Source organism: Xenopus tropicalis, chromosome 4, assembly GCF_000004195.4.
Source record: "Xenopus tropicalis strain Nigerian chromosome 4, UCB_Xtro_10.0, whole genome shotgun sequence".
NCBI lineage: Eukaryota > Metazoa > Chordata > Amphibia > Anura > Pipidae > Xenopus > Xenopus tropicalis.
Window position 1 is genome coordinate 97,151,270 of NC_030680.2, and position 14,159 is coordinate 97,165,428.

General features: G+C 38.9%; 2 protein-coding genes across 2 annotated transcripts in view; one reads left to right on the plus strand and one right to left on the minus strand.

The window, feature by feature from the left end:
* The window catches only part of lrp8 (LDL receptor related protein 8), a 77,159-nt gene that overhangs the window by 11,891 nt on the left and 51,109 nt on the right, over positions 1 to 14,159 (minus strand). Inside the window, exons 5-12 of the mRNA XM_004914015.4 lie at positions 8,495 to 8,863; positions 6,855 to 6,977; positions 6,556 to 6,681; positions 6,155 to 6,274; positions 2,899 to 3,024; positions 2,161 to 2,332; positions 727 to 954; positions 408 to 526 (exon numbers count right to left, since the gene is read on the minus strand). Of these exons, the coding sequence (XP_004914072.1) occupies positions 408 to 526; positions 727 to 954; positions 2,161 to 2,332; positions 2,899 to 3,024; positions 6,155 to 6,274; positions 6,556 to 6,681; positions 6,855 to 6,977; positions 8,495 to 8,863 (1,383 nt within the window). The remainder of the gene's footprint in view (positions 1 to 407; positions 527 to 726; positions 955 to 2,160; positions 2,333 to 2,898; positions 3,025 to 6,154; positions 6,275 to 6,555; positions 6,682 to 6,854; positions 6,978 to 8,494; positions 8,864 to 14,159) is intronic.
* Positions 9,474 to 13,929, plus strand: LOC105947003. The gene is made up of 2 exons (XM_012961612.2): positions 9,474 to 9,576; positions 11,861 to 13,929. The coding sequence occupies exon 2, from the start codon at positions 12,127 to 12,129 to the stop codon at positions 13,690 to 13,692; it is 1,566 nt and encodes a 521-aa protein (XP_012817066.1). The 5' UTR covers positions 9,474 to 9,576; positions 11,861 to 12,126; the 3' UTR covers positions 13,693 to 13,929.

Here is a 14,159-nt window from a genome sequence, read left to right on the forward strand (position 1 = left end):
AGGTATTTAGTGATCGGATGATCTCGTCCTTGTGTTACTTCAAAGAACTTCATGTATTTCTTCATGACAGTAGCTCAGGGGCTCAAAAATTTTCTTATGAGCAAGAATTAGCACGCATTTACTTGTTAATTTGACATTCACCCTGGGAAAAATGAGTTGTAACAAAAACTTGTATGTATGTATATCTTTATTAATAAAGCACTACTTATGTACGCAGCACTGTACAGTAGAATAGATTAATACAAACAGGGGGTTATTAAAATTACAAATACGTATACAAAGTATACAAATTGATACAAGGTACAGTTGCAATAAGTTAAGAATCAAAGAGACAAGAGGATAGAGGTCCCTGCCCCGTAGAGCCCCATATCTAAAACTTATACAGATAAATATTATGTAAAACTTACCGAGTGTAATTCCATTGGGCCACTCAATATTATCAGATACCAGCACCTGCCGGTCCCCTCCATTCAGTCCAGCCTTTTCTATCTTTGCTGGGTCCCCCCAATCTGACCAGAACATGAACCTAAAGTTGGACATTAAAAGAATTCTAGCATTATTTTCTGCAATGCCTAAAATCACAGAATGGCTGTAAATTTTCCACTGAATAAGATGCTACTTTGTTCCCCTCTTTTATGGTGCTTTGTTTGCAGGTAATAGTACCAAAGACTCCGATTACACATACTGTACATGACACACAAGTATTTATTTCTTTGGAATGCTCACCCCTGTACTGGATCCACTGCAATAGCTCTCGGTTCTCCAAGGCCATTCCTGAAAAGTGTTTTTCGCTTGCAGCCATCAGCTGTTGCCACAGAAATAGTTTTGTTGCCAGAATCGGTCCAGTAAATGTTTTTATGAATCCAGTCAATGGCTAAGCCCTCAGGGGAGTGCAGAGTAGTGTTAATTATTACCACGTGTTCTGATGGGTCGGCAGCTCTGTCTAAGGGAGCACTGCAAACACAAGATGATATGAGCATAGAGTTGGCAGAATAGTGCGGTCAGCTCCTTTGTCTGCCAGATTATAACATGAGCAGCTGATTTGTGGTGTGTGAAGCTGTAATCAAAGAGCATTCCCAGAAAGTATTCCCAGAAAGCTTCTTCTCTGTCAGGCATGCACAGAAGGCTCTCCTCTTCGACTATAATGTAGTTGAAGAGATGAGCAGAGCTAAACAGGAAGAGGGGGCTGGGCTTCATGCTGTACCAGCAAAAAGAGGAAAGGAGCTGAAGATTTCAACTTACTGTATAAATCAGAAACCAGATCAGACTAAATGCAAGGCTAAGGTAGGTTATTCTGAGGGTTGTTTAGAGTAATTTTAAAGATTGGAAAAAAATGGTTTCTTCGTCTTTAGGGGGCACATTCATCAAAGTACAATTGAGTCTGAATACAAAAAAAATGTATTTTTTGTAAGTTTTAGAACTTTTAGAGCTTTTTTTGTGATTTTTTTCGTAACGAGTACGAAAGTTTCGGATTCATTCAAGCTTCGGTATCGTGACTTTCCTTGGGCCAGGTTGGAGCTGCAGAGGGCCACTGAGTCCTATGGAAGGCTTCCAAAATCATGCACTGAAGGTTCAAAGCCAGAAAGGTTTTCGCACCGTTTACAGTCGTTCGGATACGAACATTTTGTGACTATCGCAAATGATCGTTTCAATACGAAAATTTCAGATCGTAAGTACAAAATTTTCGTATTCAAACTGAAAGAATTTTCGTGACATTTGCGATCATCGGATTTCGTGATTTGGATTCGTACCTTAGTGAATCTGGCCTTCCTTAAGGGTTACTTATATGTTAGTTTAGATCAAGTAAAATGTACTGTTTTATCACTTCAGATAAAAAGAAATTATCATTTTAAAAAAATATGAATTATTTGATTAAAATTGAATGTATGGGAGATGGCGAATTCCACATCTGTATTCACAAACAGAAAACATGTCTGATGGTGGATTTAAATGGTGCTGTTTTTTTCATGTTCGTATGTAATTTTCCCAAGAAAAGTATAGTTTTTTACAAGAAAGTGAACCAATTTCTCTTTTGCATAAACATGCATACTAAATACAACCCATAAAACAAGTGTTTCATTTAATGCCTCAATACACATTACAGTCCAAATAACTATGTCTTGGTTAGCTTGTGTGTAAACTCATGCATTTATGAATCACCTGTAGATCCTGCGGTAGTAAAGATCACACCAGTAGATCATTCTGCTTGTAACCTCCACATCTAAAGAAACCACATTTTTCAGCTGTGCTGCAAGGCGAGAATAATCTCGGTGCACAATGTCAATCTGCCGGAGCTCATGGCGATTTGTGAAGATAAGATACGGATTCTGACCTGCAATAAAAGGAAAAAACACTTCTGAATTTGTTTGTGAATGCTGGTTTTGTATTGATTGATTCATATAGTTACGAAGCTATTTTATCCCTTTTCCCCTCTCATGCCTCAGTTCAATAAATACATCTCCTTTCGCTCTCTGTCTCTTAGGGGCAGATTAACCAATGGCGTAATTTTTTTTTCTGTGATTTTCACCATTTCTTATGCATCAAAATGGCAAATCTTAAATCTGTCGAGGTCCATGCGATCTTAAAGCTGTTGAGGTCATGTAGAAGTCAGTGGGAGTTGTCCTTGGCCAATTGTAACAATCTTTATTTATTTTGTGGTTTTAGAGGTTTTCTGGGTTTTTTCATTTATAATTGCATGAAAATTCTTATTTTAGGTTTTCATGTTCTTTTCATTTTACATTTTAATTCATGTGTGCTTTTATATTCAGATCTTTTAACAAATGACTAGACATTTGTGATTTTAGTGGAAATTTGTTTTTTTGTGGTTTCAAAAAGTCTAAAACCACTTATGTGATAAATGGGTGTCCCAGTGGTCATCTACCAGTAAGTCCAACTTACCCACAGCTTTGCAGGTTTTAGATACACTATCCATTTCATATCCTTCATAACATTCACACTTAAAATCGCCCTTGTAATTGACACAAATCTGGCTACAGGCATCAGGATTTTCACATTCATCAATGTCTAAAAATGAAACAAACATAGCGTTAGTATTTCAGCCCTCTGCAAATTATTCAAAACAAGTCTACTGAAAGCACAGCATTTACTCTTGTTCTGTAAAAATGCATTTTTTATGGGTCACTGTAGCAGTAGAGCTCTTTTTTTCAACTTTCTCAGTGTCTGGAGACTTATAGCTAGGAGGGCATAGCTAGCCCTCTGTACACGAGCCCTCGACAACTTCTTTTTCTGTTGAAATGATCTAATCGATTGTTCACTTTACCACACACTGAACCACAAAATGTATGGGAATTAAGATACACTCTCCCTGCAGTCTGCAGCATGCACCTAAATTAACTGCTAAATAGGCACAGGGGTGTGGTAACAAAACAAAGAAAAACATAGGCAATTTGCTTCTCCCTTTTCCCACAGAGACAAGAAAAAGTTATGCATGTAAGCACTGAAAAATAATTGTTATTGATGGGGTTGGCCGATTATACGATCTTTCGTGCGACCATTGGAAATCGCCACCTTTAGTTACAGTTCAGTAAAGTTTGGTTTAGCCTTAGTTTTTGCATGATTTTTGTTCTTATCTACTGCAATTATGCTTGTATTTTAGTTAATGTTTGGTTTAGCCTCAGTTTTTGCATGCTTTCTTATCCATTGCAACTAAGTATTACACTGTACCCTTCACACATGATTAGGCACCTGGTGTATTCAAAACAATCCAATACTCTTTCTCAGTGAAACTCTGGAGGGGATGTTAAAAGTTGTGGAGGAGTTGGCAGGCACATTTGCTTCTGGAAGGCCAGTGTGTTCTTATCTTGGAGTAAAATATACATATTGTGAAATTCCCAGTACATCCATGCAGATCTCATAGGACTTATTCCAACAAATGGCTGCTAATTTATACCTAAATTGAGGTGTTAGTACCACACTTTGGCCAATATATGTAAGCTCACGTGCCACGTCAAGGCCCCTCATTGTATGTGAGTCCTACACTGTTTAATGACTTTGAGTCTGTGATGCAATTAAAATAAAGTCCCCCAGCAAACAATGTGACTGAGTATTAAGACCTATTGCACCTACCTTTAGCTCAAAAAGTCCCCCACATTGTTTGCTGGGGGACTTTATTTTAATTGTATCACAGACTCAAAGTCATTAAACAGTGTAGGACTCATGTACAATGAGGGGCCTTGACGTGGCACATGAGCTTACATATTTTGGCCAAAGTGTGGTACTAACACCTCAATTTTTGTAAAAATTATTTTTAAAGGCAAACTAAGGGCTGGCAAACTTTCTTTCTCTTTGTGTATAATTAATGGCTTTTTATCGTTTATAGCAGCTGGTCAACTCCAGATTGTGGGTTAGACCGAGCGCTGGCACAATAGTGTGTTTCTAGCAGCTGGTCAACACTACAGCGTGGGTTAGACCGAGCACTGGCAATTTCTTTCTGTGTTTTGTCTACAAATTGTAGCCAAATTTTGCTTCTAGCTGCTATGTACCCTTTAAACCAATCAATCACTTTTATGTGTGTGCTAATGAGCTGGAGCTTAAAAGCTCCCTGCTTTTCCACTACAGCCTTTTGAGCTAAAGGTAGGTGCAATAGGTCTTACTACTCAGTCACATTGTTTGCTGGGGGACTTTATTTTAATTGCATCACAGACTCAAAGTCATTAGACAGTGTAGGACTCATGTACAATGAGGGGCCTTGACGTGGCACGTGAGCTTACATATTTTGGCCAAAGTGTGGTACTAACACCTCAATTTTTGTAAAAATTATTTTTAAAGGCAAACTAAGTGCTGGCAAACTTTCTTTCTCTTTGTGTATAATTAATGGCTTTTTATCGTTTATAGCAGCTGGTCAACTCCAGATTGTGGGTTAGACCGAGCGCTGGCACAATAGTGTGTTTCTAGCAGCTGGTCAACACTACAGCGTGGGTTAGACCGAGCGCTGGCGATTTCTTTCTGTGCTAATTTATACCTGCTAGGGTGAGGCATATGATCCCCATGTGCTACAAGTAACATTAATAAATATTCCTTTACATGTTCCTGATCTAAACTCCAAGAGGGAGAAGGAATAAACATTCACATGGTTGGCTCAATAAGGTAGCTACATCTCAAGAGGCCTCAATATGCTGAGCTCAGATGAAGTTCCAGGAGCAAGTTGCTGACTGTGTAAAATTGTCACTGACTGAAAGCTGACTGCAGCAAGGCACAAAGCAGAGATCCTGACATGAATAGCAAATGCACTCCCGGGGGAAGGAAAGAAAATTGCTTTTGGGGGAAAATTGATAAAAAAAAAATAAAAAAAAGAAAAGAAAGTAGTCACTGCATCATTGTAAGCTGTAACACATACTATAGCTGCCGGTATTGTAAATCTATCATAACAAAAAAATTAGGATTGTCCTGCCACACACCACACACCACACACACACAGAACAATATACTGAAACAATCTGTTCCTTAACTTTTCTAAATCCTTAGCCATTTTGTTATACAATACTTATGTATATGCTGTCCTGGTTGTCCCAGTCTGGTATCAGTATTTATTCTGATGGGGTTTTTATAAGAACCCTGGCTGTGCAGTATAAGTATAGAATCTATTATTTAAAGTCCCTGGGGCCCCCATGGATTTAGGGCTTTGCCTTATGGCCATTTTAGCACAGAAAAAACCTGATTTGCAGGCACCTGTATACTGTATGTCTTTCATAGCCTTTTCTGCCTCAAAACAGGAGGCCTTGTCTTGAGTTTAGAATGAACCTATAGCCAGTGCTCACCCAAGCCTGACATTGGAAGGGTTAAAAACCCACCTTTATGGTCCCCTCTGTTCTTTAGCACCACACCATTAAAGTTAATTTGTTTTTATAGAAACAAGGAGGTTTTTGCAGAGAAAAGTACTGACTGGAAAATGGAAAAGGTGGTTATTGTTTTCTGAACAGAATCCATGGACCAGGACACATGGGGACAGCCAAACTACACACTCTGGTTAGATCACATGCACACCACTTCCTCTCTTACTGAAATGTATTATGAATCAGAATATATTCATTCTACACTTTTACTCTGAGCGATTCATCAGTTATATATCCAAGGAAGCTGCATGGGGGGAATTCACTTGAATAATAAATAGTAGATGGGAGGAAACACTTGTTACCTCCACAGGTTTTCTTGTCCATCAGTTTATAGCCCACAGGGCAGTCACATTCATAGCCCACTTTTAGGTCCCGGCAGATGTGAGAGCAGCCCCCATTATTAACCATACATTCATTGATATCTGTAAGAAACAGATGAACAGTATGTTAATGTTTACCTGGAATTGACTGGTGCATTATCATAACGGATTGGTTTCTACACTCTTTTTAACATTAAATAGCTGTGCACACCAGTACTTTTTGTACAATAAGTCCTCTGTGTTTGTGTAATATGTAACTATTTTATATTAAAAAAAAAGAGGGGATACCCTTTGAGCGCTTCCTTTGTGGTGTGGGCACAGGCAGAGGGACTGTGAAGGCTATTCCCCTTTAAAAGTTTAAGACAACACAAGAAAAGTCCTACCACATGCAGTCAGGGACTCATCAGACCAATCACGGCAGTCTCTGTTACCGTCACAGACTTTGGTGCTATCGATACATTCCCCACTTTTACATTGGAACCTTCCATCCCCTTCACAAGGAGAGTGAGCTGCACCCGAAGAACATAAGAAATAGTTAATATTAAAGAATTATACAATATACACTTTAACATTTGGAGGGCTAGTGAAGCTTCACAGACCATACAGTTATTACTCCCATAAACAATTCAATTGCATTTTTTCAGTACTGTTCCATGATTTAACTCATTGCTGAATTACTCACCGCTCTGACAGCCTGCCTCATCACTGCTGTCCAGACAATCACGGACTCCATTGCATTGCTTCATACCATGGACACATGATCCATCTCCACACTGGAACTCATCAGGACGGCATGTTGCGAGGTCTGAGGAAAAGAGGGCAAAAAAAAGGAGTTATGCAAATATTCATAATAGAGCTTGAAGCTTATGTAAGGTTACCCGTTCAATACTGCCACTTCTGCTGTGACAGCAACTGGCATTATAGAAAGAGCGAGTTGCACATATTCTATAAATTCCAATATTTAGAAAAAGTCTAAACAAATTGCTTGTGGTTTACAGGGAAAAGTAACACAAAATGTGACTTTCCAAAGCAGCTACATATAAGCACTAGGTTAGTACACTGAGCTCCAGCTATGCCTAGAACTCCAACTATGGTAAAAGTAAAACACTTAGAACAGTGCTGTCCAACTTCTGCGGTGCCGAGGGCCGGAATTTCTCGCGCATACATGGTGGAGGGCCGCTAATGGAAGCCAGTTTTGACCACTCCCCCTTTTAAACCACACCCACTTCAAACCACACCCATTTTATCACAATGGTGTTAGTGCAGAAAAAACCCAAATGCTTGGTCCTCACTGCAGGGATATCAACCATCATTCATATGTGAAATAATTATATTATGTCATATTAAGACACACCCTAAAATCCATATGACTTCTCCTCCCCTGTGGATAGCACAGCAACCCCCAGTACATAATTACACACCTTAGGGACCATTTAATGGCTATTTCCAACTGCTAACAAACTCCCAGAACAAACCCCTGCCAGGTTCACCTCCCACAGGTAGCATAGGGTAGAAAGAGTATGGCACACACAGGCAGCACTCTGCCTGGCCTACGCTACCTGTGTGTGCCATACTCTGCCTGCCCTATGATGCCTGTGTCTGCCATATGCTGCCTGTGTGTGCCATACCCTCCCTGCCCTATGCTGCCTATGTGCCATACTCTGCCTACCTTATGCTGTCTACACACAGGCAGCATAGACCAGGCAGTACATACAATGTCTGAGGTGTGAACAGACGAACAATGTGGGTGATTACAGCCCAAGCCTGAGGTGTGAACACTGCAGGGGGTGAACAATGCATAGATTAAAAGGTGTGAACAGTACAGGGGATTACATGTTAAAACAATACAGGGGGATTACAGCCTGAATCTGAGGTGAGAACCATGCAGGGGGGGCAGTTAATCTCAGTACTGATACCATTTAAAGCTTACACAAGGGTAAAACATCAAAGCAGCCAGACAGGTGGGGGGCCACAAAGAGGGGGGTTGAGGGCCGCATGCGGCCCGCGGGCCGCCAGTTGGACAGCACTGACTTAGAAGAAAGACAAAGGTGTGACATAAATTAGGGCACAGGCAAAGCAAAGTTTATATGATTCTTAGTTTAAACTCATTGGTCATGGCTGAGCAAATGATGGGTCTAGGCTAACTGTGCACAGTGGTCCTGCCCTAAAGTGATTGAGAGGCCTTTATATTATGCATTTGCATAAGCCCAGTCTGTCATGCAATGACTGCAGTCATGAGCATGACAGATGAGCATTATTAAATAGTAAGAAGCAGCTCCTAGCTGTTAGGTATATTCTCTATAGCAATGACATTTAACTTACGGCAATCCATCTCATCAGATTTGTCCTTGCAGTCCTCATCTCCATCACACCTCCAGTTTAAGAGGATGCAGTTGCCATTGTTGCAGCGGAATTCATGTTCCCCACATTGCGTGATAGCCTGAGGTTGGTTTTTCAGACCGCAGTGAGCCTCAGACTCATCCGACTGATCATCACAGTCTGGCTGCCCGTCACACAGCCATTTCTCAAGGATACATTCATTGTTCCCACAGCGAAACTCTCCTGGTTTGCAGGTGATGGGCAGACATCCCCTCTCATCACTGCCATCACCACAGTTATTGACACCATCACACACAAATACACTAGCAAGGCAGGTTTTGTTGTTACACTGAAATTCACCGGGGGTGCAGCCTAAAAAGAGAGCAGGCACTAGAGTCATTTGATGAAACTGGAGAAAAAGAACATTATGGCTACCAAATACAGTACAAATAACAGACAGAAAAGAACATTACAATTAATACATATCTTAATACCTTGAAAAGAATTTCAAAGGTATAGAAAAGGTGACGGATGGATCTTACACACAGCACCCCGAACATGAGAGACTAGCTGAGGTCAGAATATGCTTAACCAGTGGTTCTCAACCTTCCCAATGCCGCGACCCTTTAATACAGTTTCTCATGTTGTAGTGACCCCCAACCAAAAAATTATTCCTAAGACCATTGGAAATATGTGTTTTCCGATGGTCTTAGACGACCCCTGTGAAGGGGTAGTTCTACTCCCAAAGGGGTCCCAACCCACAGGTTGAGAACCACTGTGCTAAACAAACATTTCATTTTTTTCTTTAGCAATATGTGTAAGAATGCATTTTCAAGCTCTCCAAAATATAATTATATATAATGCAGTCATTGTTAGTGCTGCTAACAATTTCGGGTGAGTTTTTCTTTTGAAATGAACAGAGAGGCAGTTTGAATTTTTTCATGTGTCTGGAGCAAACTGGTTTGGCTGTGGTTTATGAGCACAGCCCACATATCCTTCCTGTGAAGATAAACTGCTGGTCCTGCACAAAGCACAGTTATTTCTGAACCTCTTAAGTTCCTGCAAGTTCATCGGATGGCAATCAGGTAAGAACATACCCTCTCGTCTGAAGAGTTATTAAGTGGTAACAGTAAAGTGGGATATATTTATACCAGACTTATACACTGAAAACAGTACCTTGTACTTGATCCCAACTAAGATATAATTAATCCTTATTGAAGGCAATATAATCCTATTGAGTTCATTCAATATTTAAATGATTTTTAGCAGACTTAAGTTATGGAGATCCAAATTACGGAAAGATCCCTTTTCCAGAAAACCCCAGGTCCCATACCTGTACTTGATCCCAACTAAGATATGATTAATTCTTATTAGAGTCAAAACTGTATTATTGGGTTTATTTAATATTGAAATGATTTTTAGTAGACATAAAGTATGTTTATCAAAGACCCCTTGTCCAAAAAACCCAGGTCCTGAGTATTGTGAATAACAGGTTCCAATACTTGTATAATGCAATAAGCATATATCGGGGTTTTGTGGGCAGGTAGTTTTTCCACAGTCAATGTGGCCATAAAAAGCCACTTGTGTTATCAACTTTATGCCACAACGTGGATGTAAGCAAACTAAACTACTGCTACAGGTGTTTAGCTGGGTTTTCTTTCAAGCACACTCCAATTTCCAGTTACTTATAGCTTTGAAATATAACTTCCATTTTATAAATAAGATAGCATCTTATGTTATTTAGATAATTAAAAATCTAAACTTAAGATCAAAATCTGAACTTTTAGCACTTAATTTTAGAGGTTTCCAATATGCTGATTTTTGGGGCACTGTGCATTATCCAGAGATATTATGTCACTTACAATATTATATTTGTATTGCAAACAGTTTCATCCTATTTAATCATTTAAATTCTTTTGGTCTTTGTGTCTCATAAGTTAAACTTAAGCTTTTTCCATGCACATGTAGATATCTTAGTTTCCGATGGACTAATCTGCCCAGTAACATAAAAAAACAAGAAAGTCCCTTCAAGTGGGGACTTCCAGTCTTTAATTAATTAAATGCTGGTAATTTGGGTTCGAAGCCACTGTAAATGTTAGCAATGTTATGGGATCTATTGTCTGTAATGCTTGGGAAATGTTGTGTGCCATGAGGGGTCTTTCCATAATTTGGAGCACCATGCTTAAAGGCAACATTTTAACATTAAAAAAAAAAATCAATGACCAGTGCTAGGATAACATAATAAAAGTCTACTTGAGGTAAATTTCATTGCAATCAAGAAATTATGTGTGCCTTAAGTATAAAAGGCACGGAAAACAAGGAATAAAATTTTTACATTGAGTACAGGTATGGGATCCATTATTCGGAAACCCATTATCCAGAAAGTTCCAAATTACGGAAAGGCCATCTCCAACAGACTCCTTTATAAGCAAATAGTTCTTAAAATAATTTTTAAAAATTATTATTATTATTTTTTTTTTTTTTTTTAAAACAGTACCTTATACTTAATCCCAACTAAGATATAATTAATCCTTATTGGAGGCAAAATAATCCTATTGGGTTTATTTAATGTTTAAATTATTTTTTAGTAGACTTAAGATATGGAGATTCAAACTAAAGAAAGACCCCTTATCCGGAAAAACCCAAATCCCAAGCATTCTGGATAACAGGTCCCATCCCTGTACAACAATAATCCAAGGCACTGCAGTCTGCCACATTAACTCAGAACAGTTATTCCAATATGAAACATTGTTTTAAAGCAGCAATATGTAACCTAAAGGCTGGTTCCTAAAAATGGGTCACCGTGATGGACCAGATTGCCACCATGTAAGTGAAATTTGCTCCTAAAATAAAAATCAGGCTTGTAACAGATAACACAATTTATAGTTAGATAGCAGATGATGACACAAGTATAAATACAGCCTCTAGCCCAAGAAAATTCTGCCTAACATCTATTTCAAGCCCCCCAGTTGCTTCCACAATTTTATACTAAGAGTATTTATCTCAGTAAACTTTTATTATTGCAATTGCTAAAAGAAAGGCATCCAAGTACTAGCACAGGTCTAAACTGTGATAGGCCCTGGCACCACTTATAAAGCTTACCTCAGAGGGTAGGGGTACCCAGAACAAATTTGAATGTATCTGGTCACCATGGTTTTTTCCTGTACTACTTTGAACTTGCTATAGCCTGCGCTTAAACTATATTTATTCCAATGATTTTGGACACCTAGAAATACTTCCAATACCTTTATAAACATGCAAGGTATGTTGTTGAGGGCAATTTATGTTCATATTAATTGTGTTAACCACTAAACTATGAGATGTTTCTTTTCAGGTCAATACTTACAAAAGGTTTCCACTTTGTTACAGATATCTGGCCTACCAGAGATACAGAAACATCTACAATTGTCAGATGAAAAGAATAGTGCTGTGATGACTGGCCATTGGTAACAACAGGAGGTCCGGAAGAAGAAACCCAAGAACTAAAACAAAAGGAGAGGCAATACTTCTCAGCAACAAAGATAGAGTAGAAACCACACAAAGGCAAATCTAGATTTGAAAAAAAAAGGAAAAGAAGATTTGCTGAGGTTTCAGTCAAGACAAAGTCCAGGTGATCTCAGACGCCAGTTTCCAATATGTATCAGTTCTTGAATGTTGAGGGAATGCAAGTTAGAGCCAAGCTTGACCCTTGCTCAGTCTACACAATATTAAACAAGATACCCCAAGGAGCACAGCTGGGTGACAGGATTGATATTCATCCAGAGAATGAAAATGAATCGGGGGTAGGAAACCTGATTCAAGGACAAATAACCATCAACAACAAGTTAACTGAAGGGCAAATTGTTTTTATACCTCACTATCCAGAAAATATAATTGGACTGATACAAATATTTAATCTAGATATGATCAGTATCACTATGAAGAAAAAGTGTGTTAATGTTACTCCAGTAATGATTACAGGCAATAACCCAAAAAAATTAAGACAACCTTACTTAAACAAAGCACTGATGAACAGGGCAAGCTCTGTGCTTAAAAGGTGGGAGATGCAGGGAATCATAGAAAGAGATAGAAGCCCATGTAACTCCCCTATCTATCTAGACAAATGTCACAATGGTAAATTCACAATTCTATTCAATTTTCACAAGTTAAATGAATGCTCAGAAGCTATACCAGCAAAGGAAATGAACAGAAATAACTCAATAGCTAATATCGCCCTGGGAAAATACTATTCTTTTATAAAACTGCATGAAGGGCAATGGCATATTCCTCTGGATAAAGCCACAAAGTACAAGACAGCATTTACATTCAGAAGAACACAGTATGTCTGGAACCGGCTACCGCAAGGATTTAAGAACACAAGTATCATACTCCACAAAAGTCTGGGGCATATATTAGATAAACTGCCTGCTGAAATCAGAAGCAGGGTAACATATTATGTGGATGTCATACTCATAAGTGGAGACACTGAAGCAGATTGTCACAAATTCACAGCTGAACTCAAGTGCCACCTGGAAGATCACGGTTTTGAAATTCATAGAGAAAGCCTCATAGCCTGTACTCCAGTTTTGGAGTTTTTGGGAAAAGAAATACATCCAGAAGGAATCAAACTTGGCAGAACTTATTTGCAGAAAGTGCGGAATGTAAAATCTCCTCAAAGTCTATTGCAATTAAAGCAGTTACTTGGCTTACTGACTGATGCAGCAAAACATACTCCACGCTTCAGTATAATGTGTAAAGATCTCAATGTGTTACTTAGAAAAGGCAACCAATGGATTTGGGGCGCCAAAGAACAGACTGCTCTAAGAACATTGCAACAGAAAATCCTTGATAACAGAATGCTGGTTAATGGGCTCCATGATGGGGAGAAATGCACTGTGCAAATGTCGGTGCATGGTGAAGAATGGGAAGCAGAAATCCTAAACAGCAAGATGAAGCCATACCAGTTTGACTCAGGGATATGCGACTCCAACAAATATGAGCAAAATATTGGAATTCAAGAACTGACAGCTATGAGCAGAGTTTGGAAAAATTATAAGAGCCTATTAAAGGACAGAGAAATTAAATGGAGAGTTACAAGCCCCTTAGTAGCCCAGTACCAAACAAATCCAGAGAGCCTTTGTGTGAACAAAAACACTGACCTTGCATTTCTATTCAGTTCAAACCATAAGATTATAGTTCAACCACCAACTGCTCAACTATAAGTGATCCTTGAGTAACATGGGTGCACCACTACGCTTCATGACAAAGCAACACATTTAGCATAAATACACACAGCATTATGGTTTGCAGCTAAGGATATTATGTCAATTATAACAAATGTTTCTCTGCTTGATTTCTGCCCAGAAAGTACCACTGAGTATTAAACAGGGCATAATGACTTTAACTAAGCTCTAAATATTATTCATTAATTGCTTTGTATTAAAAACATTTCTTATGCATATAGGCTTATTGTTTGGTTTATATTCCCAGTGCCACTAAATGTAACTGGTATAGTATAATTGCTCTGTGGCAAATACCTGCAGCATATATGGGAGCCTCAAGCCTAATTATTCAGAGAACATACTTATAAATCATCACAACTGTAATACTCATGTTGAACAGTCATAGGGGCACATTTAATAACCCACGAACGGGCCGAATGCGTCCGATTGCGTTTTTTTCGTAATGA